The sequence below is a fragment of the Apaloderma vittatum genome, unplaced genomic scaffold (genome assembly GCF_000703405.1).
Source record: "Apaloderma vittatum isolate BGI_N311 unplaced genomic scaffold, ASM70340v1 scaffold11710, whole genome shotgun sequence".
NCBI classification, from domain to species: Eukaryota; Metazoa; Chordata; class Aves; order Trogoniformes; family Trogonidae; genus Apaloderma; species Apaloderma vittatum.
Genome location: NW_009694009.1, coordinates 7,541 through 30,754, shown reverse-complemented (window position 1 = coordinate 30,754; position 23,214 = coordinate 7,541). Strand labels below are relative to the sequence as shown.

Sequence of the window (23,214 nt, the reverse complement as noted above, 5' to 3'; positions counted from 1 at the left end):
TCCTGCTTTTAAATCTTCCTTTTCGATCCATACACATGGTACTGCCCTTTTCAGATACCACACCATATAGTTTGCAGTTGCCTCCCACTTTCTAGTTCCTTTCAAGCCAGGCCTGACCTTGTACCTGTTCTATGCATTTCCTTGCCTCTTTTTTTTTCTAGCTCCCTTCAAAAGTTCCTATTACTAGTCTTTTTTTTTAGTCTTTGATTAGTCTTCTCTTGTTTTCTCTCATTACTTCCTCCCAGCTCACACTTTCTTGTTTTATGTCCCTCTGCAAGTTTCAATCTGTTCATTCTTTTCTGGTTACCTCCTCCTACTACAAGTTTCCTCTCCTCATTTCCACCTCTTCCATCACCATTGGTCTCTGTGGTTTTTTTTTTTCTTTCTTCCCCCTCTTCCCTCAGCTAAACACTATGACCAGGCAGCTGTCTGAAATCTAGCAAAAGTCAATAGACTTCCTCTTGTTATTCTTGCCTTTACTAGAAAGCTCTCTTGAAACAAAGGTAATATAAGAATCATAGAATCATTTAGGTTGGAAAAGACCTTTAAGATGAGTGAATCCAACTGTAAAAATAATATAGAATCATTCCCCCAAACCACTCCAACGCTGCTTATTGAAACTCTCAAAATTCCATTTCAGAGATTCATCAGCAACTAAAAGCAGTATCTTTTGAAATGTATTTTGCCACAGTTTCAGTCTCATCTTGACCTTGCCTTATCTGAGGTCTATTCCACTGATAAGAACCAAACGACAATTGTCAGCCTTCCTTAAATAACACTCCTGTACTTACTCTTGGCAAGTAAATCTTGGATCATACACTGGAGATTTAGAATGTAAAGGAAAACTGGACTAATCCCCTGGACTGTTAAAAGTTCCTTGGTAACTATTGTTGGACTCCGCAGCTAAAACTGACATTCAAGTGCAAAGATAATTTGAATCAGTTGACTCAACTGTGACAAGAACCTTGCTTTGAGCATTAGCACTGCAAAGAATGACATCTTCAGTGAGAAGGAAAGCAATCAATTAGCCCCCCAAATTGTTTTCCCAGGTCCATTAAATTATGTGCTTGGTTCACTCACATTACAAGGTTCAATACAACTACAAAACATTCACTGCGTTATCAACTGCTGCAGAGAAAGAACCCGCCTTCGCTTTACCATGTGATATTGGCCAAGGCGTAATTGCTCAGAGAAAAAACAAGCAAACATGTAAGAGACCTGAAAGTTAGCACAGGGTTTAAGCGCATCCAGCAACCCTTATCACAGACAGAGCAGTCATTAGGCTGCAACTTGTCTTGGCAGCAACTCCCTGGAGTTTCTGGAAGCAACGAATCCCAACTGAGAGCAGCCTGCAGAATGCCTAAGCCAGTTCAGAAGCAGCCTGTGCTTTCAGATGACAGCAGAGGAGGTGATCTGAGAAAAAGTTTTAAGGAGGAAACACACATAAAAGAGATGAAGGCCTGTTTTGAGGACATGGGAATTTATGACAGAAAGTCAGGATTGATGAATATAGGATGAAAAGTCAGGACAATAAGCGTGGGGTTTTAAACAGAGAAGCTGGACTGGAGTACTAAGGTTGGCCTGCCACACCAAGAAGCAAGATGAATGAAATAAGGAGACGCAAAAGAAGAGCATATACACAGGGCAGGGCATTGCTTTTTGTATCAGAAGTTACCAAGAGCTCTAAGGACAAATTACTCCATCAAAGCAAAAAACCTGGGCCCTCTAATAGTGTAGATGCACAATCCTGAAAGAGTTAATTATACATCTTGCGATGAGAAGTGAAATGTTCTAAAATAACCCTAAAATTAGAAAAACCACAGAGCTTGTTAAAAATGCCCATGCGCGTTTTATTAATAAAAACTAACAGTGCCAAGGTTAAACAAGTCAAACAATTATAGTCTCTTTATATTCCATAAAATATTACAGAAAAGTTTATTTGTGTTTCAATAAAAAGACTACTGTCTTAGAATAGGCAGCTGACAGTATTTGTGCAGTTAATTGTTTGTGAATAAATTTAAAAAGACTACCACCTGCCCTGAAATTCCTTTTATAAAAATGAACTATTAAAAATGATTGACAAATTTTGAGTTAAAAAACTTAAAACATTCTCTATATTTAATTTCAACTTTATAATAGATTACAGGAAGATGCTTATGAAACAAATACAAACATTTGTTTCAGTACATGTCTTTATATGATAGACTTATAAGTATGTAAACAACTATATAATAAAAAGTTTCCAAAGTCTGCCTGTAAGAAATCAGGCAAATTTTACCATAAGCAATAAATCATTCCAAACCTTCAAGACATTTTATATAGCTGCACCAACTGGCAGTAAACATTTGCCAAAAACTTAGTAATTCATATGTCCCAACATACAGTGAAAAGTATATAAACTTGATGGAATCATAATGTTAGATATAATTTAAGGGAAAATAAGTTCACAACAACATTTCTGGAATTTAACATGTAAAAAAAGTAGGACGTATCTTTTCTTGTTTGGTTCTTTGGACACTGCATGATTAACAAAAAACACTACTACATTAGCTCTCTATCCCTCAAAAAGTGGCATAATCAAAATACACTCCAAATAAATTGCCATTCAGTGTATTCATTTTCCACAGAAGGATAGCATTTTATTTCTCAATAATGTGTCTACATTTCTTTAGCAAACTCCGCAAGAACATTTGGGGCAAAATCCATTTTCCTTCAAGTAAAAAAAACCCAAAACAAACAAAAAACAACCAACAAACCAAAAACCCCTAAACCAAGAGTAAATAAAGGCTCTGCATTAACACACTGGTATCAAAAACACACATCCACACCACATTTAAAAATATCCTACATAAAACAATCCTTGTTTGCTTATCAGAGGTGCAATTTCTAAACTCAGAACTGCTTACCAATATTCTCCTTGAGGGATGGGGCAAAGTAATTTGAGACACTTCTCCCTAGAACAATTTATTCCTGAAGCTTGCTGAATTTTAGCAAAAAAATAGTCTACAAGCAAAGGGCATCAGTCGTCATCATCGTTTTCATTAAAGTCATCGTCGTCGTCATCATCATCCCCAACATAAGAAACTGGTGTTTCAACTCTGGAGCCACTGTACTGAGATCCATTGGAGCTTGTAGCCAACATCCCATCTCCACCATTGGAAAAGTCACTGGAGGGGAAAAAAAAAAACCAAAAAACCAAAAAAGCAAAACAGAGGCTGGTTGGCATTGCTGTTAATGATTTTCCCCAGCTTACTGTGCTCTTAAATAAAATTATGTATCTCTTTCATCCCTTTAATTAATCTGTCACCACGACCGCATAAACTGTCTTTAATATACGAGTAAGTTGTTCTTTAAAAGGAGAAACACTGAAGTAATTCAGAAGTGGTTCTTACTATATGTTTCCTCCTTTGGGCTTAATATAATAAAGATTAAATCCTTTCACAGGCGCCTTAGAAGTATGCTTTCCAGGCACTTCTAAAGTACATGCAGCCTTAAGGCTACACAGCTAAGCTCTTCAATATTTTCATGCAGCATTGGACACTTGCATCACAAGTGAATCATGTTTTTCAGCATTAATCTTGATTCAAACACTTTGGAAACAAGGAATTAATAGCTTTGTCTTAATTCCTTGTTGTTACATGGCAATTAGCATTGCTACATGCTGTGTATTTAACTTGCAACTGTTTTCTTCTCACGATGCTTTTCTAGTTTAAAAAAACCAAACAAACCCACAACTGAACAAAACCCAATCTCTTCAGCATCTCCTATTTTTCCCTCTGTGACAACAGCCCTATCCTGAAAATCCACCTCCTGAACCAGCAGGTACATTTAGAGAACATCCACTTTCTTACTCGAATGCGCTCTTTTTCCACAAAAATACACACACGCATTGCAGATATGGTCTGAAATGTCTTGTTCATAGATTAACTGTCTCCTCAACTATTTTATTTTGACAGAGCCAGAATATTCCTGCCTCTGTTATTTGCTCTTTTGCCCATCTTTTTTTTGCTTACTTTCTCAATAGTTTATCAAACTATTGAGACTTGGTCACAAATTCTTGACAAAACGTTCTTCAAAAAAATCACAGAAATAGCATCTTCAAGTTGAAAGACATTGATCTTTTAAAAATTGCCTTTAGAAATGTTTGTTAGTCGTTTTTTAATCCAGCTCATGCACATAATCAGTCATGCATGCTGTTGCTGTACGGAACTAATTCAATGGTCTATCGTCACACATAATGCAACTGCAGGGGCACACCCTGGAAGCCCACAAGGAAAACATATCCAGTAACACACTTCCAAGAGTTTTTGCCGTTCTGCACACTTATTCAAAAAAAAGATACTAAGACATCTGCCTAGCTGTAGTCAGCTGACTTGTAACAGGTTCTCCATGACAATCTGCAGAAGCAGTTTCAAAAACAAGAAAAGACAAAAACTGGAGATGACTCTTGTGTTCCTGTGAACTTTGAAAGTACAAACCCAAACCTTCGTCTCCTCTCTTTCTGCTAAAAATGGAACTGGAGTTCATAAACCGAATATCCTGGTATGATAAAGAAATTGGCATGAATGCATCATCAGCAGCATCTTCAGTCTTCTGCAGACAATTTTAGAGAGCTTGCTAAATAATTTTACAGCCTTTCTTTCCCTTACCAGCAATTTTTGATACCACAAAAGCTAAATAACTTGTCGTTTCCTATTTATATGAATACTTATATAGGTACCATAATTGCTCTTGTTCAGCCTCCTAGGAAACAGAATTTGGAGGAGTTCTTGTGCCTCTCACCAAGATACTGAAACACAGTCAGTTCATGGTTTTCCACTGGCCTCTGGCCACTAGTGGTCTATTCAAATTTCAAGGTCTTAAAATTACATGGGTCCTTTCTCATTAACACTGTGCTCATTATCACAGAAGGAACCTTAGTGAAAATGGAGATTTTATGTACTGTGTACGTTCTGCTTCTCTAAAGATATCTTGGGCAGTATTCTCATTTAAACTTCAGTCCATCAGCACAGAACAGGCAGAATTCCCCACACTTTTTTGGGTAGTAGGAATGGGCTGGAGCATAAACCACCCTCTTCACCACTGCTAGTCCCACACATCCCTGAGCTTAACTGTTAAGAGTTTGACAGAGGGACTACCCGTCGGACAAGAAATTGGCTGGATGGCTGTGACCAAAGAGTTACAGTCAACAGCAAAACGTCAAAATAGAAAGAGTGGTGCTCCTAAAGGGTCCATATTGACACTAACACTACTTAGTGTCTACATTAACGACAAACAGTGGGATGAATCCTCAATAAGTTTGAGAATTGCATCAAGATGAGCAGTGCAGTTGATACGCTGGAAAGAAAGGGATGCCATCTAGAGGAACCTTGACAGGTTTGTGAGGTGGGCCCATGCAAAGTTCATGAAACTCAAGGCCAAGTGCAAAGTCCTGCACAGGGGGTCAGGGCAGTCCCTCATAACAGTATCAAATGGGAGGCGAAGGGATCAAGAACAGTTCTGTCAAGAAGGACCAGGGAATACTGGCAGATGAAAAACTGGACACAAGCCAGCAATCAGTCATAGAATTGCTTTAGGTTAGAAGGGGCCTTAGAGATCACCAAATTCAACCCCCCTGCAGTGGGCAGGGACGCCTCTCAACCATGTATGCTCACAGCCCAGAAGGCCAATCGCATCTTGGGCTGCATCAAAAGTGTGGCCAGCAGGTTGAGGGAGGGGACTCCCCTCCTCTGCTCTGCTGAGACCCCATGTGCAGTGCTGCGTCCAGCTCTGTGGGCGTTGGTACACCTCTTCTACGAAGACCTCATTGTGGCCTTTCAGTGTTTAAAGGCAAAAATAAGAAATACAGAGGAAGATGTTTTGCCACAGCCTGCAGTAACAGAAAAGGTACAATGCTTTTAAACAGAAAGAGGGTAGGTTTACGTTGGATACATGGAAGAAATTTTTTGTGATGAGGGTGGCGAGACAGCGGAACAGGTATCCCAGAGAAGCTGTGGGTGCTCCATCAGTATTCAAGGTCAAGTTGGATTGGGCTTTGAGCAAGCTGCTCTAGTGAAACATGTCCTTGCCCAAAGCAGGGGGATTAGACTAGATGGTCTCTGAAGACCCCTTCCAACCCAATTCACTCTGCAATTCTAAATTGCCCAAATGGATGAGTTGCATTACATGTACCACAGAAATTCAACTAACTTTGCAAATAAGGCTAAGTTTCTGGACACACCAGAAAAAAAGGTGGAAAATCAAGACTTCTGCAGATATTTTGTTCAGCTGATCAATTTACTCAATTTGAGTATTTGTTAGCACTGTTAAACATTTTAATGACATTTGACTCATTTTACAACTTAGTAGAGCTCGCAGAAAGACATGTTTTTCATTACAGTTCCCTCTACAAGCTTCTGATGCTGTTTTTAAGTTAGACACTATTGACCAAAGGATAACCTTGCCCATATTATATCTTTAGGGAAATATCTGTTTTCTCATCACAAACTCAAAACTAAACAAAAATAATAAACTCGAGTCTAACACCAGCCTTATCAAGGCCTTATCAAGACATCATTCTTTTCTACTCTAGAGGAAAGTATTTCCTTAATAACAATGGTAAGAACCATCACTACTCAGGTAAACAAGACATCTCAGAATGAACTTAAACACATATCCACGCCACATTTGATCAAAACAGAACTTGTCTCATTAGGTATTTAATCTCTAATTAAGTTTCTTTGATGATCACAGATTTTAAAAACTATTTGATAATTTAATCTCACCTGGCTGAAAATCTTGTGCCATTTGATGCAGAACCTGATGAAGATGTGACATATACACTGCTGATTGATCCCTGAGCCATTTCTGAAAAACAAATAATATGTAGTTTGCACCCATCTAATTCAGTGGAATTGCTTTTTCAAGTCCAGCAAACGAGTCTTGTAACTAATACCGAACACATCCAAAACACAATATATCCAACTAACACAATTAAAAACATGAAGACAGTGGAACAGCAAAATTTAAAAATGCATTAAAAAAGCTATTTTATTGGGAAGTCATCAAGTCAGATGTCTTCAGTATTCCTAATATAATGAAAACGATAAAACAATGCAAAACAAAGTTGTGACCATGTTCTGCCTTTCCAGGTGAATCAACTACAAACACCCTCCTCTTTACACCACATAAAGATTTACTTGTGTGGTATGAACGCAAAACATGTTTCTGCAAAGAGTGACAGCTCATTCCCCATGAATCTCTGCTGCCCAGTGAAAGGCGTATGTATTTGAAGGCTTGTTAGAAATCTTCACCACAAACCATGAATCTTCATGGATTAACTAACCTGTCACATATGGTTCCAGAGCTTTAGGAACCAAACTCCTCGCAATTTTTAGGTCTTCTGCTGAACAGCTTCCAGATTCTAGCCCACAGGCCATTCCCATTCTTTTTAGTACTTCTATATCATCATGAATTTCAAAAGTATTGTCAAAATTAAATAGATATTCAAACCTGGAGAGGAAAAAATGTCTCAATTAGCTTAGAATAGAATCATAGGATCACAGAATCGTAACATCTGGAAGAGACCTTCAAGATCGAGTCCAGCCTTTGTCCCAGCCCTATCAACCTACTAAACGATTCCCCTCAACGCAACATCCACCCATCTCTTAAACACCTCCAGAGACGGCGACTCAACCACCTCCCTGGGCAGCCTGTTCCAATGCCTGACAACCCTCTCAGTATAGAAACTCTTCCTAATATCTAACCTGAACCTCCCCTGGCGCAATTTAAATCCATTTTCCCTTGTCCTATCTCTCTCCGCTAGGTAGAATAGACCAACCTCCACCTCTCTTCAACCTCCCTTCACGTAGTTGCAGAGAGCGATGAGGTCTCCACTCAATCTCCTCTTCTCCAGGCTAAACAGCCCCAGATCCCTCAGCCTTTCCTCCTAAGACTTATGTTCTATGCCATTTACCAGTTTGGCAGCCGCCTCTGTACCCTCTCCAGCATCTCAGTGTCCCTCTTGTAGTGAGGGGCCCAAAACTAGATGCAGTACTCAAGGTGCGGTCTCATCAAAGCTAAGTACAGAGCAATGATCATCTCCCTACTCCTGCTGGCACCACCATTCCTGAGACAGCTTCAAGTACTGCAACGACCTTTCCAGTTCCAGGAATGGCAGTATTTCAAAAGCTTAACATACAGTGTTGATGACAAACCACATTAAGCAATCAAATTTTTTAAGATTTATGTATTTGATAGCAAGCGACTAAAACCATAATTACACACGCTATGTAAATCATTAAGAGGTTTAACAAATAAAAGTTTTAATTAAATATTTTGTATGTTAGATAATATTATTCTTTGCCATTTTCATGTTTTTAAGCTTTTCTAGCAAGCTAATAGTTCAAGGAGAAAACACTGCTATATTCAGCTTTTCTTTGGCAGATGAAAAACCTAGCTTTGCAGTTCTGAAAGGAAAATCTCTTTTCAGTTCTGCTGGCTGCACTTTACCGAGTTAGGCCAAATGAAAACACTACTTGGTACAGTATGATAAACTTCAGCACAGCTGCCTTACTTTGCTACTAACATCTCTAAGTAATAAGTCTTAGATAAGTTACTGAATGCGAATGTCACTATTCTACTTATTAAAAAGTACTATTCCACATGACTATGCTTTACCTGTCCGAAATCCATACTCTCAATCTACAGACAGCTCAAGTAAATTTATTTGTATTTCACTTTAAACAACTGTAGATGAACACTTTAGCATGGACATAAAACTCAGCCAGACAGAAACTTTTTAACTCACTTGTCATTTGAAATACTGCAGTCAATCACTGTCTTCTTGCTGGTGTTCACAATGATAAATGGCAAATGGATGACAGAATTGGAAGGCGGCGGTCGATTTGCCTGTTGCTCTGCTTGACGGTTTCGCTGAACAAGGTTCTTGAAGGCAATTTGCTAGACAAAGCAATAGTGATATCAAAGTATGAATTAAACCTTTAAGACCCTGCTAACAAAAAACCCCTCTGATAAAGAGTACCCGCAACAGGTGCAGCCAAGTAAATGCAGAGAAGGAGAGAGAGTGTCCACCATATTCCTGCATGTTGAGATGCAAGATGCAAATGATAGTATTAAAAAATACAACACAGTAAAACATAACTGAGAAAAAAAAGTACGCTCTAATCAGGACAGATCCTTGACAGAACGAAGAGATGACAATGACAAGAAAAACAAATTTTCATATAGTATCCCACTTGCTGAAATTATATGCCAAAAACGAACCCAAAACTGGGATGTGAAAATCTGACGTTATACTTTAGGAAACATTAATGACTCTACTCTTACATCGTATCAAAAGTGCTTTTCAGAATGGAATGTTCCTATTTTAAATATCAGCAGTTGAACCAGGACAGTGACTTAGAGGACAGATTACTGCTTCCCACAGGGCAACAAGGGGAAATCTGGGAAGGAGTTCAGCAACGGTTTCACAGCTGTGAAGTCACTTACAGAGCAGGGGTGGCAACATCCCCAAAAGGCAAGACACAGAGTATTGTAAGAGACGACCTCTACTGTCACAGAATTTCATCTATGGACTCTAAAGCAAAAACACATTCTAGATACTAGGACCAAATTGGAAAATTCAGAGGATACAGTATAAACTGCAGCTCCTGTCAATCCTGTTTAAAAATATCTGGAATTGTGGAAAAATTCAACAGAACTCAAGGAAGGTTGCTGGCTTCCCCAACAGCAATGGCCAATAGCATGGTCCCAGCTAAACTCCAGTGCTAATTTAGAACGGCACAGATCTCATCCTGAAATTAACCTCTAATATTCTTAGGCGTTTTCCATCCCTCAGTGGGATAAAACAACAGGAATATAGATATAAGTGATCTTGCCCTATAGACAAGAGTACCTTGACTGTACCTGTAGAATGAGTTCTTGTAGCTGAGACTGTTTTTGCTTTATTCTTTCAAGTCTTCTCTGTTTCTCCACCTTAAGGTAGAAAATAAATTGGTTAGTTTGTTGGTTTTAAGTAGTGTTTTATACCACTACTTTCTCCCCTTAAAATCATTTCAATACCAGAGAAACGGAGGTAGGATATATGATGTCAATCATTTAGAGATCTAACTATCAAGACTCACATCACTACTACTGATGGAAACCATAACCAAGAGTAGAATTGAAACACTGGGGAATAAAGTACAACACATTGAGGAGATGTTAGAAACATCTTTGCCAGTGGAAGTCACATCACAAAGAATTCTCCAGATTCTCTCAAGGAGGCAAAGGGTATTAGACCAGAAGGATCCACTTGATGTAGTCTACTGATATTCAAACTATCGGAGAAGATCCATCAGAAATGCTTAATGAAATGAAGCTGGTATGGAGTCCAAAGTTAAGTCCTCACAATATTAAAAACACACTAAAAAAATAACATAAAAGATAGGAGACAAAATGGTATGAAATTAACAGCTTTCTCAGTGAAAGAAGCTCACCAGTAAATTCACACAAAGACTTAATTCACAGCCTGTTATTCAAACAGATAGAGTGTTAGAATAAGGGGAGAATCAGCAGGGTGACAGAATCTGCTGACAATGCCGGGTTAACCGGCATAGTAAAAAGAGAGCTCATGATAAAGGATACTCAAGGTGTCTTGTTGCACTGAGTGATTACAACATCACAATTATTTTCAGTAAATGTAATGTGGCATCTGAGAGAAAAAATAATCCCATCCATGCATATATTAGAAATAAAATGACACTCAGTAGAGATCTGAAATTACAGTAACTACAAAAAACCATCAGCTCGGTACACCACAGCAACCAAAAATTTGCATTATTAGGCACGGAACAGAGAACAAATCAGAAGTTATTACTACATCAGTGTACGAACCAGAACATTTACATCTTGAATTCGGTAAGTCTGATCTTCCTATTTCAAAAAGACCATATAAAAGAACAAACAGGATAATCAATGACAAAGAACAGATTCCATACCAGGGAAAAATGAATAAACTAGGATTCTACAGAAATGAGGATGAAAAAATGGCCGAGAACAAAGGAGAAATCTATAAAACCATTAATAGTATGGAGAAAATGAATAACAAATGACCAGGTCACTGTCACTATCACTTCCAATCCAAAGAAAAAAATAATTAGAGGATATCAGCTAAATACAGTATGTTCAAAACCAACAAAAGGTATTTCATGTGAAGCTTCTAAGGCAACTGGAATTCACTGCCACAAACCACTCAATATTAAAAGCAAACTTCGTGCAAAGTAAAAATTTGTGGAAGAAAAATTAATTGAGGGCTATTAAATAGGATACTATATCTGGCTCAGGTTATGCCTGAACCACAACTTACAGTAGAAAACATCATTAAATACTTTTTCCAATTTTACACTCCTTCCTAGGTAACTGCTACTGTTGAACACAACACTAGATAGAGAGACCATTGTCCTGAACATCAACTTTTGCTCTTAAATCCTTAAAACATGACTCTAACAAGAAAATGCCTCAAGTAAAAAATTCACAGGAATGCAGTTTTCCCAGTGAAAAACCCCACAGAACTATACTCAGTTAAGCTGGAAAGATATATTCAAAAAGAAAAAGAAAAAAAATATTGGTCTCCAAACAAATTCACCTTCCATACTCTCCCTACAATTTATGCCCCACGTATCACTCTCTTAATAATTTTCACTTGGAATGACAAATAGTTAATTAAACTCATTTTGATAAGATATCCTATGTTTTCTTCATCTAGACAGCAATTACAGTACTAACTGAAAAATCAATTATCAGCATTGAACAAAAATCTCCATATAATTAGCCCTTTGAAGACAGATTTCAAAAGGTTTGTTGGTTTTTTGGGTTTTGGTTTTTTTTCCTTTCCCCAATTTATCAGCTTCTACACAGCTTTTTCAGTTCTGCTGAAGGGATTTTAGACTTAAGAAAAAATAGAAAGCCTCATTCTGTTTTGATAAAGTGAACTGATTTCAGTAAACCTCAGTAACTTTATTATCCTGAAAATCTCAGGAAAAAAAATAATCCTGCCACAACTTACTAATGCTTTTTAGTGTAAACTTTTACTTCTTATCCAAGACATGCAGTAAAAAGGTCTGACATGTTCATGTAAGAAAAATGGCAGAAACATCTAAGATCTGCAGCAACAAAGAATGAGTAACGCACATATATGCTGATCTACATGCAAAACCTATCATCACCACAGATGTATTACTTGTCTGGCATCTGGAGAGAACAGTCTTTCTGACTCTTGAGCACCACTACTGCAGTGCTGGAAATACACATTTATCTTTCAGTTTGATCAATCTCCACTCCAGAATATTTCACACAGACCATAAACGCTGTCACAAAGTTGTATCTTTGACATAGAAGAAATAGGAATATATACATTTAAGCAATCTGGAAGTTTAAATGTGTGTTTTGTAAATACAAATAAACTTTAAAAAGAGTCAGGAAAGCAACTATACCATTCTACTTTGCTATCTCAGTTCACATGAACATGTTATATTAGATCATATCAAAATTATAATTATCTACTCAAACACAAAGCCATTGGGAACTTCCTAACACCTTACCTCTAAATTCTGACATTCCTGAGCCGAGTTAGTAGGTAGACCAATCCATTTTATTTCCTTCTTCTCCTTAGAAATAATGTTCATGGCCATGAGGACATTTAAGGCATCATAGACACGTCGTCTAATATTCTTCTGGTCATAAGCCTGCTATAGACACAGTGCATTAATAAAAAACATACTTGTGACAATATTTGAAAATAAACATACGATAGTAAATGGGTAAACTCAGGTAATGTCCAAACTGTTTCATTTAGCAGCAAGAAAAGAAATACAAAAACCTCAAAAAGAAATTTCTCTTCCCCCATTCAGTTCACATGGAACTGACCTCCCATATACTTACTGATTCATTTGGTGAAATGTGATTATCAGTGGTACTGAATTCTGCAACCAACTCGTCTGCCACCTCATTGTATGAGGTGGTTCCTTTTCTTTGTACCTTCTCACAAACCTTCATAGAGAAATGACGTAAACCCTTGCCATTCTTCTCTCCTTTTTTGTTCCGCTTCCTAAATATACGTATAATATATATTTTAAGAATATTTGAACGTTGGAATATTTAAAGTCTCTTTTTCGAATACAGGCACACTGCTGTAAAAAAACAATCCTTCCCTTTTCTTCTGCATGTCAACCCTTTCCAATATTTCTTCCTAGAATTTTTTTCCCCTGCCACTTACAACAATTAACAATTCTAATATCTCAATGTGAAATACAGTAAAAATTCATTCTTTTGGCAACTCTGCTAGAGCTCCAGTAGCAGACAATAAGTTAACATGAGTTATTCTTGAAGAAGTCAATGGATTGGGGGATAAATGCTAAAACATGAAGAATGAATTACAGAAAGTAATATTAAAAAAAATATTAACTAGCCCATCTAGTTTGGTTACAAAAATTAGATTTGATTAAGCACTTTCTACGTAGGTTCAATAATGATGGAACAGACAGTATAATATTGGTCAAGCTCACTAAACATTACACTATTACTGAAACACACATTTGAAATTATATACCATATGAAGTTGCCATAAAAATTCAAAGTTATGAGATTCAAAAAGTATAGCAAGGTTTTCTGCATATATTTTAAATAAAAAGTTCCTTGTAACTTGTGGAAGAATGCAAGTATCAATAAATTAGTATTAGCAATGGAATCTCTCAATTTTCTGCATGTGCATTTCACAGTATAATTCCAAAGCAGAAAACCATTTATGTGTAACAAGACACTGATGACAAATTTAGTCTTAAAGCAACATTTAGCAAGAGACCTTTAAAAAAAAAGGATTTCATAAGAAAAGACACCAAAAGAATGCATTCACTGTATCTAATATTCTTATTTTAAATGATACCTCAAGATACACTTCAACCTGAAAAGTACTAATTTTTAATTTTTTTTTTTAAGTACATCACTAAAACAGAAATGTTAGAAGCTGAATTAAATCCCAAGAATTCCTGTGTCCTTTTAGGAGCTAAATTCTCTGAATATCCAATCTACTTAAAGACATCCCTGCTTATGGCAGGGAAGTTGGACCAGAGGACCTCTGAAGGTCCCTTCCAATGCAACGCATTCTATGTTTCATTCTATGATTCTGAAAACATAGGTAACATGAGAGTATCTGTCAAGAGTTTACAGAAAACATTCTAGTTCCTTTTATGACAAACAAGGGGGCATTCATGCTTGTGTGACTATTTCCATCCTTAACACAATATATGTGAATGTTGAAGTGCTCCTGATGGAAAGGCAAACAGACTGTTGCTCTCACACTACTAACCTGAAGAGTACATACGCTCACACAGTGAACAGTTACAGAAGTTCCCAACATTTTATTAATTCTTTGTAATATTTATTTTGCTTACCCAGCAGACCATGGCGATGAATCTGCAGTCTGGTTTTGTGATACAAAATGTGTGTTAGGTGTATGTGGACTTCCTACCAGGATAGTATTTGGCGCGGAAGGTCTCTGAGGTGTACCAATAACCTACAGTAAAGGAAAATAATTTGAAAAATTATCATAAGTATTCCAAGATATTAGTATGCAGCATGATTCAAATGATGCATTCTCCAAACAACACTAATACTTTTTATCTACCTACTTCTACCAGACGCATTGAATTTACACACCCTAGTACAAAATCTTCCAGACTGTAAGTTACACAGTTAGAACACTTCCTAAGCAATGAGCATTTATGTTTTATGTGACTTAAAAGATCTCTTCATGGTTGTTAGATTTCTCAACACTATTCAATGCTAACTTGGACAAGATCAACACACACAAACACCCTCCCCTCCACAAAAGGAGGAAAAAAAAAACCCCAAACCCTACCAGACTACCTACACAGAAGTTGTAGTAAATTAGTTAAAATATGAGCATATGAAACAGGAGGATCTGAATAAAAAGCAGTAAAAGAAAAGAAAAAATAATTAGTAAAAGGGAAAATGCCGAGTTGTTGCAAGAAAGGCCGAATTCCCTCTTGCAGTCAGTCTCTATCACCGTAGAATCAAAATACAAGTACGTTAGAAGTGAGGAAGAACAAAGGCCAATTTTCTTTGTCACTGTAGTGAGTGAGCCCAGTTTAGGCAAAACCATTCCATTCCGAATATGTTACAAGCTGAGCACACTTTCAACTTGCAGGTTAAGTAGTCCTGAAGATGTGTTAATTTCAATATGAGTAGTATACAGGTTTGCCAACAGAGCCATACTCTCCTTATCTGTGAAATCAGCTGAAGCAGAACTCTCGCTTTTGCAGATGATTTTTTTAATCTGAAATGTTATAAATGTAACTTTCTAGAGAATACATATTGATGGGAAAAAAGTTATTGTACGATGTCCATTTTGTAGAAATATATGCCTACTTTTTGTGGGTACACTTACCTCCCAGTGGAAAGAGTATGTTGCAATCCTGACATCAGTTACATCAAATGAACCTAAACTTGTTATCACCCATAATCTTGCTATATTTTCCTGCAGTCACATTCTACCTCACCAATAAAATTTCAGGTTTCTTCATTAGCTTCAATAATTTGGCCTCAGTAAGAGTAAAACAGAAAAACCAAAAACTCAAAATGAAACCATTCTATGCGTGAAAGTTAAAATGAAACAAAATTTGAATAACCTTTAAATGTAGAATGCAAAAGTCTAGTGACTATTAGATGTTTGTGATTTCAGCTGCCTGGAAGGACAAAAGACAGCTGTGTTTTTTCTCACATACCGTCTCTTTATATTACACTGCCTCTCTGTGTAGTTAATATGCAAGTTTGTTATATCCACTTCTTGTAGCTGCAAAATCCTAGGTCCTCCTCCCCTTTTCAGTAGCTTTGTTCCATACTTAAAATGTTTCTAATAACTATAAAAAAAAATCAACTAATCTCCCTTACTATTTTTCCAAAACAAAACTTCTGATTGTGGGAAACAGAAAAAGGGTAGAGGATTCGGAACCAGCTCACTTTCTCCCCATGAAAAAAAATACTATCAGTTCTGCTACTGACCAGTCTCATTCATCAAATGTCTCAAAAGACTGCAAAAACCACCCATGTAGACAATGCAGAGAACAGATGATTCAACGCTTTGCTTGCTGAGGCTAAAATTAGAGGGTCTCGCTCTATTCCCTACCTGCCTAATTCCTTGAGCAGCTCCACCACCACCCTCGTACCACATCTAGAATATTCTATGCCCGCGCAGTAAGAGCGCCAAGCCAGCACAGGGGAGGGGGTGGAATTACAGCTGTGAGAAAAACAAACCACTCGGCAGCAGCAAACCCCGGACATCCACTGTGCTCAGTAGTGTCTTGATATAGTCAACAGTACCAAGGAATAAATAGAAATGTGTACAAATTCACAGTAAGAGAGTCAAGCCAGCACAAGTGCCTGCTGCTTCTCTTAGTTTCCTGATTTCAAAAGAGCATAAGATCACAGATTAGCTTCAGGAGAATGGGACAGCCTGTGCACTGTACACAACAGAAAAGCTCATATGGGGATAGTACTAACAAAAAGAAATTAGACTACCTGAACAACGAACACAAGCTCAGAAAATTAAGTATTAAAAACCTGTTTTTACCACTCAAAGATTAGAAAGTTGAAGAGGATCACAAGCCAACTCAAACTGCTTCCCAAGAACATTTTACACTTCGATAGAACATTCATCTCCTCTTAATTTTCAGCATACTACAGGTAATTTTTTTCACAGTTCTTGCTATTTTTTTTAGAGCTATAAAGTCAGCAGAAATTTACCCAAAACTTTTCTCTATGTATACACAAAACAAAAAATCCACCTCTTCTTTAATGACAGCATCTAATTTTGTCCTGATAACAACCAATACAAATATGCTGATATGGGCCCTTTCCTCCACAAAATAAAAAATGCTAGTATGTTCACAGTAAGACTTAAACTGATGAAAAAATTATGACTGCAAATGTAAATTTCCCACAATAAACATACTAAAAAACCCACCACTAACAGTTATTATTTTGGAATAACATTTTAAAAATAATGTTACCATGTAAAATTAATCATAGATAATATAAACCAGGATTTGTCAATTTAAACATGTGATGGAAGGCACAAGAATTTATTTTATATGCAGGCAAGTATCATTGTAAACATTTTATTCATCACTCTAAGTTTTAAAAAGCATCAGATGATTTGTAATTCAATTATTATCCCAATTTTAGTGCTTTAGAAAAAGATATTGGAAGGCACCTGAAAGAACATTTCATTTTCAACATCAAACTCAAGTATGTACACAGTTTCACAAAAATGACCAGAAGGGACCCCCTGTGTGCCATTATGGCCTATGATCTACAGTTAAAACATTCTCCTCCTACTGCTAGTTACTGATTTTTAAATTAAAAAAGTGTCCAACTACTCTGAATTTCCTTGTTTGGATATTTACTGATAGAACACCTCCTACTGAAGGAGTAATTTCCTTCAGCTAAACTCATTGCACTACAGTCTAAACTTCCAAGTGGCTGCTGTAGTTCATTCACCACCACCACCAGAAATCCAGCACAGTGAATGATCGGCACTACATGTGCACAGTTCAAGTGGTACAGTTTATAGATTCAGGCAGCCTCGATTATATAAACACTCCTTGGAGCTTAGCGTTCGGAAAGGCAGATGGGAAACTGCTTTCCTATCAGAAATAAAATAATAAAAGAACACAATAAAGTAATAAAAGACATTCCATTTCAAATGTTTACACATTACAGTTGTTTTCCAGAAGATGAATTGAGACTAACCCTTTTTGGATCACCACATTTTGATTTTGATCACTGTAAAAGTGACTTCTCATAACCTATGTATTATCTATTGCATTATTAGACTCTTTAAAATGTCTAATTTCATGTACTTTGCACAAAGCTTGCAGTATTTAAACAAAAGCATATCTAAACTAAGCACTAAGAAATGTAGCTCTGTTTTCAGTTTTGTTCCACCTAACTTTAGTCTCATAAAAACTGGCTGATGGACGTCACTTACATTTCCCTATGCCAGATTTCAAAGCAGAATCTCATAGAGCCACTGATTATAAGTGGCAAGACAAACAAAAGATAAAGCAACCTGAATATTCAGGTAGTTGCACATTGATTTGAGAGTAATTTTTACATTTCTTCACACAAAAGAACATTTATTTTAACATGTCTACCAAAATTAGAAAGAAGCTTAGACTATGTGCCCATGACAAGTGACACCAACTATCAAGCTACACATCAGATTTACAGTGTGTGCAAGCAATAGTACAAGCAATAAAAATACCGCAGTCTCCTTACCACTTGTTGTGCAATGTTGACATTAGACTGTCCGAATGTTTTTGGCAGGAGCTGTTTTCCAAGCGTATTTACTGTAGAAGGATGAACAGCCAATAGAGAAACAACCCCTAAAACAAATACAAGTAAATAGCTTCAGGTCAGCCATATTGTATTACTTTAGCAATTCCAGTTTCATCTATACTACAAATGTGCATTAATAGAAACTAGCTCTGAACTGCATAGAGTCAATATAAACATAGCATTTACACATCTGAAGCAAAGGAAGAAATTAAGATTCACATGGCCAATGTCCCAGCATATGAAATACCGTGCTAAGGCACACTAGTCTACAGGAGATAAAATTTCGCTAGCATAGGCCCTTTCAAAAGAGTATTCCTGACTTTCCCCTAAGTGTCCCCTCCCAGCTGAAGGCTGTGAATTAGAAAACCAAAGTCTTCAGGAATACAATATTTGAGCAAAATACATGCCACACAGAAGACCAGCCCTGCAAGGAAAGCTGCTCCCTTCCTGTTCATAAGCAATCCACAATCAGCATTGATAGGTAAGCAAGTCTTAAGCCATGTAAAACTAAAATTCAACTATAACAATACCAAGTCATGTATCATCTAGTAATTTGAAACTCCCTGTCCTAGTTTGACATAAACAACAAAACAAACGAAAAAGAAGTAACAAAGCCTGATTACAGAAAAAGAATAATGTGACATGCAAGTCATAACATTTATGTTCTAAAACATCTGTCATTTGGTTGTCAGGTGGGAGATCTAACAGTTCTTTCCCTCAGATAACTTCTAAAGCGGCCAATAGGGTCAGAAGGACTTGGCACGATTCCCATTCCTCCTCCTTTTGCCTACTATCCAATACAGAAGCAGTAAGTAAGCATTTTTACAATGGCTGTATCAAGAAGGGCCCTAACAAGTCCTTGATGCCTACCACCCCTCTTATGTATTCAGGTAGTCTACAGTAAGTTGAGGACAACTCCTATTTTGTTTAAGCCCTTGCTTTCCAAGAGGCTTTACTTCCTGGCTGCTATTACTGCACTACGTCAGACAGCTTCACACGAGAACCTATTCTCAGTACCCCAGGATGCAGCAGCCTGTCGTTTTTCCATTATTAACCAACTTTCCAGTGCTCTTTCAGAAAGTCAGCAGCTATCTAGCTAGTAACATAAATCTGTCACCCCTTTGTGTCCCTTCAGGTGCACCCATCAGTATCATGGCCTGGTTTGTGTGTAAGTTCTTACGCCCTGCAGAACGTGGTAAAGCGCTGTAAACTACCCTGGCTATTAGTTCTCGTGTATTTCCTTCCCAGCTTCCTGGAGGTCAAATCGTCTTTTAACCTCCTCCTCATTGCTTTAAAAACAAAAAAGCAATCTGAAGATTGTATTTCTAGTTTTATAAAATAAGAGTTGTAACTGCTTTCCAAAGTTAAGACGCCTCATCTATTTGATTGCCTTTCCTCACCTCTCATGGTTCTTGTTGCCCATACAATCTCTAGTTCTCATACCCTTTGAGATTTATTTTTGTAGAGGGCAGGGATGGACATGTTATCCATGACAAAGGAGTGCCATATTTTATCGTATAACTTCATAGCACATTTTCTATTTTATTCCTTGTTCCTTTTCAAGTAATTATCAAAAGTCAAAGTGCTTGTTCTCCACCAAACACTGATATCACATTTTCATAATAAAACCTACCACAATTCAAGATCTATCTGAAGTGCTAGTAGTTCACTTGGGGTACTCCTTGTATCTAGTTTGGTTTTCACCAATTATTAACCTGTGACACCTTACTTTCTTTAACAGGCTGATTAGGAATCTTGATAATCAATTTCTTTTTGTTGTTATTTTTAAGAAATCCAAGGACATCACACTGATTAGATAACCCTTATCCACATGGTTATTGACTCTTACAAAGAATGACATTGAAAAGACATAACTTCCTAACTTCCCTTTTCCTTCCCTCTAGGAAAGCCTTGTTGACTCCTGCCCATTATGACATTTGTCAGTATTTCTACTACTTCTGTTGTTATGCGCTCAACTGATCTGCCTAACGGACTTCTGACTTACTCATCTGCAGTTACCTGAACTCTTCACAAACTGGTGCAGGAGTTGTGGCTTTCTATCCTTCTGGTACTATATGAATTATACATACACTGAGTTAGCTGGACATAAGTACCACTGCTAGGTCCTTTAAGAATTCACAGGTAAATAATTCTCCAGACATTTTTACCCACAAGAAAACAAGTTCCATCAATACTTCAGTAGGACAACTTCATAAAGAATAGTATTGCCACAAGACTCTTTCTAATCGTCTTGATCATCTACCTACTCTCTTCAGATGCACTCAGAGACTTCATCCTTGTGGTATGTTTAAAAATAAAATAATTCTTTGTGCTATCATGTTGTTTCTTAAAAACTTTTATGCAAAGACAAATGCAAAAATCATACTCTTGTGACTGTGCAATTCCACACAACAGCAGAGGTCAGGGCTCAAGTGGTTAAGAAGCAGATGTGCACAGAAGGACCTGAGTGGACAATAAGCTGAATGTGACCCTGGAGGAAACCCCTACACTGATGAAGACTTAACCACATCCTGGGGCTTTACTTCAAAGAATGAAGCACTAAGTGTATTTCCTTTTACGCCAGGACTCTTTAAAATGTACCTGGATTATTCTGTCAGTTTTACTGGAGAGGCGTTAACAAAAAGGAGAGTCCAGCAGAAAGATACTAAATACAGCAAGGGTACTCAACCACATGATGTACAAGGAGAAGCTGAGGGAGCTTGGTGTGTGCAGTCTACGGAAGAGAAGATTAAGGAGGAGCAAGGAGTGTTATTTATGGGAATCTAATCACTGCCTTCAACTATTAAATGAAGAGCTATATAGATGACAGAGGACACAACAAAAGGAATAGAGGGAACAGTCACAAGATTATGCAGAGCAAATTCAAATCAGACACAACGGTAAAAAATTCACAATGAGAAAGGTAAAGTACAGCAACAGGTTGCCTAGGAGGTTCCCTGGAGATATACAGAAAAATTCATATACTGAAGGCTCTGTGCTTCAAAGCTGGCCCTGGTTTGATTGTAAAGTTAGATTAGATGGCCTCCAGTCTCCTTATATTATTCATTTAATTCTACAAATACAAATAGCTATCTTTCAGCTAAAACATCTGTGTGAAGGGAAGAGCACACATTATGCTTCTTTAAAGGTTTTAACTATATTAACATTTCCTGTGGTAATGTGCCAGAGTTAATTCACACAACTGAACCAATTTGGGTCTATACAGAAACTGCAATAAGAAAGAAAAAAAAAAGCCCCAGAATTTTGTTGGTTTTTTTTTAAATATTTGTCTCTGCCCAAGTATATCCTACTATTTTCTCATTTAATTGATGTGCAAACATTTTTCTCATATCCACCTGCATTTCCAAAGGTTCATAATGCTCTGGTTTCATATTGGGTTTGTGGGCATGCGGTTTTTGTTTGTTTCTTTGTGAAATATACAAGCAGAAATAATTTTATTAACTTAAGCTTTGTAAGTGATTGACTGCTCTGTTTCTCAAAGAAATTTTACTAACTGTTAATTACTGTTACTCTTACAGCAACTGTAACTGTGAACTGCTGCAATCCAAATAACCCTGTACCTTATGGCCAATATACAACGTGCACAACAGCAAGTAAAAACTAAACCCAGAAGTTTGCAATCAGTTTTGCTGGCACTAACTCTTCTTCCTTTTCAAAACAAACACATTATTAATACTGCGAGTTCTGACACATCTTCCTTTTTTCCCAGGACTCCAAAAAACATGGTAAAAGGCCATTAAAGCAGAAAAAAAAATATGCAGTAGGATGTAACTGCTACTTAAATTCTCAGTCTACCAAACGTTGCTAGTTTGGAAGATCACTCTTAGTACCTCATAAGCCATCATCAAACCTAAACGGAGGTAGAACTTCATCAACACGAAGTTGCAGAATGACTCTAAACAGATGATACAGTTGGGATCAAAAGCAATGTTGTATAAAACTTGCACAGCAAAAGCAGCAGCACCCTTTAAAAAACCTCTGTTATTTATCTGTCTACAAACTATTCCAGATAGTTCATACGGAACATGAAGTAAATAGCCTTCTTCGGTTACTGATCGCATTTAGGCAAGAACTTTTGAACTGGACCTTTGCTTGCATATAACTACAAACCCAAGAATTTAACAAGAAAGAGTGAGTCCCTGGCAGAATTTTAGCAGCAAAAATGACTGGCGATGCAGCCTATTACAAACATTTAAAATAACCTGAGATGCCACAGAAGAAGATACAGTGCATGTAAAATCAGAGAAAGGAGTGCCCTCTGCAGACAAAGCAGCAGATCTCTCTGAAAGCTGCTGCAGTTAATGAAATAGTAGTGACTTTTGTGTTTCAGATCAAAGAGGATGGGGTGAGGCACTCGTTATCTCAGGAGCAGAAATCCCATTTATTCTAGGATGCTGTACCATTTCCTGATGTTATCTCTCTTTACGTTTTCTTTACTTGTGGAAGAGAGAAACAAGTGTGATGCAATAGCAGAAGTTAACAGAACCATTCAGTTTCCTGACAATGCAGCATCTAAAATTAAGTCTTGCCAGTCTGTCTTCTAACAGAGAAGCTATATCATATACATAAGAACTGAATTTGGTAAAAAGATAATTTTGCAAGCACTTTCTGCATTAATACAACTGGGGAAAAAAAAAAAAAAGAACATGCAAAGCAAGAGTGGTGTGTCAGAATACAAAGTAATTCCTACCATCTTCTGCAACAGTCCCAAACTCCGCCCAGCAGGCCAATTGGTAAGTAAATACAACTTTAGGAGTTAAGCAAAGGGTTATTTTAAGAAACATCTAAAGAAAACTA

The 23,214-nt window shown here is 37.2% G+C and overlaps 2 protein-coding genes across 3 annotated transcripts; both read right to left on the bottom strand.

Moving 5' to 3' along the window:
• Positions 1 to 1,829: 1,829 nt before the first annotated feature.
• Positions 1,830 to 18,439, bottom strand: LOC104268830 (transcription factor Dp-1). 2 transcript variants are annotated; one of them, XM_009865943.1, is made up of 9 exons: positions 18,337 to 18,439; positions 14,430 to 14,551; positions 12,922 to 13,087; positions 12,582 to 12,728; positions 9,907 to 9,975; positions 8,789 to 8,940; positions 7,325 to 7,491; positions 6,765 to 6,846; positions 1,830 to 3,167 (listed from the first exon to the last, which is right to left on the bottom strand). In XM_009865943.1, the coding sequence occupies exons 3-9, from the start codon at positions 13,033 to 13,035 to the stop codon at positions 3,020 to 3,022; spliced, it is 879 nt and encodes a 292-aa protein (XP_009864245.1). In that variant the 5' UTR covers positions 13,036 to 13,087; positions 14,430 to 14,551; positions 18,337 to 18,439; the 3' UTR covers positions 1,830 to 3,019. The 2 variants fall into 2 exon arrangements, with proteins under 2 accessions (XP_009864245.1, XP_009864253.1); XM_009865951.1 differs by having other exon boundaries at positions 12,582 to 12,725.
• LOC104271325 (transcription factor Dp-1-like) lies at positions 14,426 to 18,443 on the bottom strand (the record flags this gene model as incomplete). The annotated part of the gene is made up of 2 exons (XM_009865962.1): positions 14,426 to 14,551; positions 18,337 to 18,443. Coding segments are annotated over 2 exons (233 nt in total), but the record flags the coding sequence as incomplete, so codon positions are not given.
• Positions 18,444 to 23,214: the final 4,771 nt, after the last annotated feature.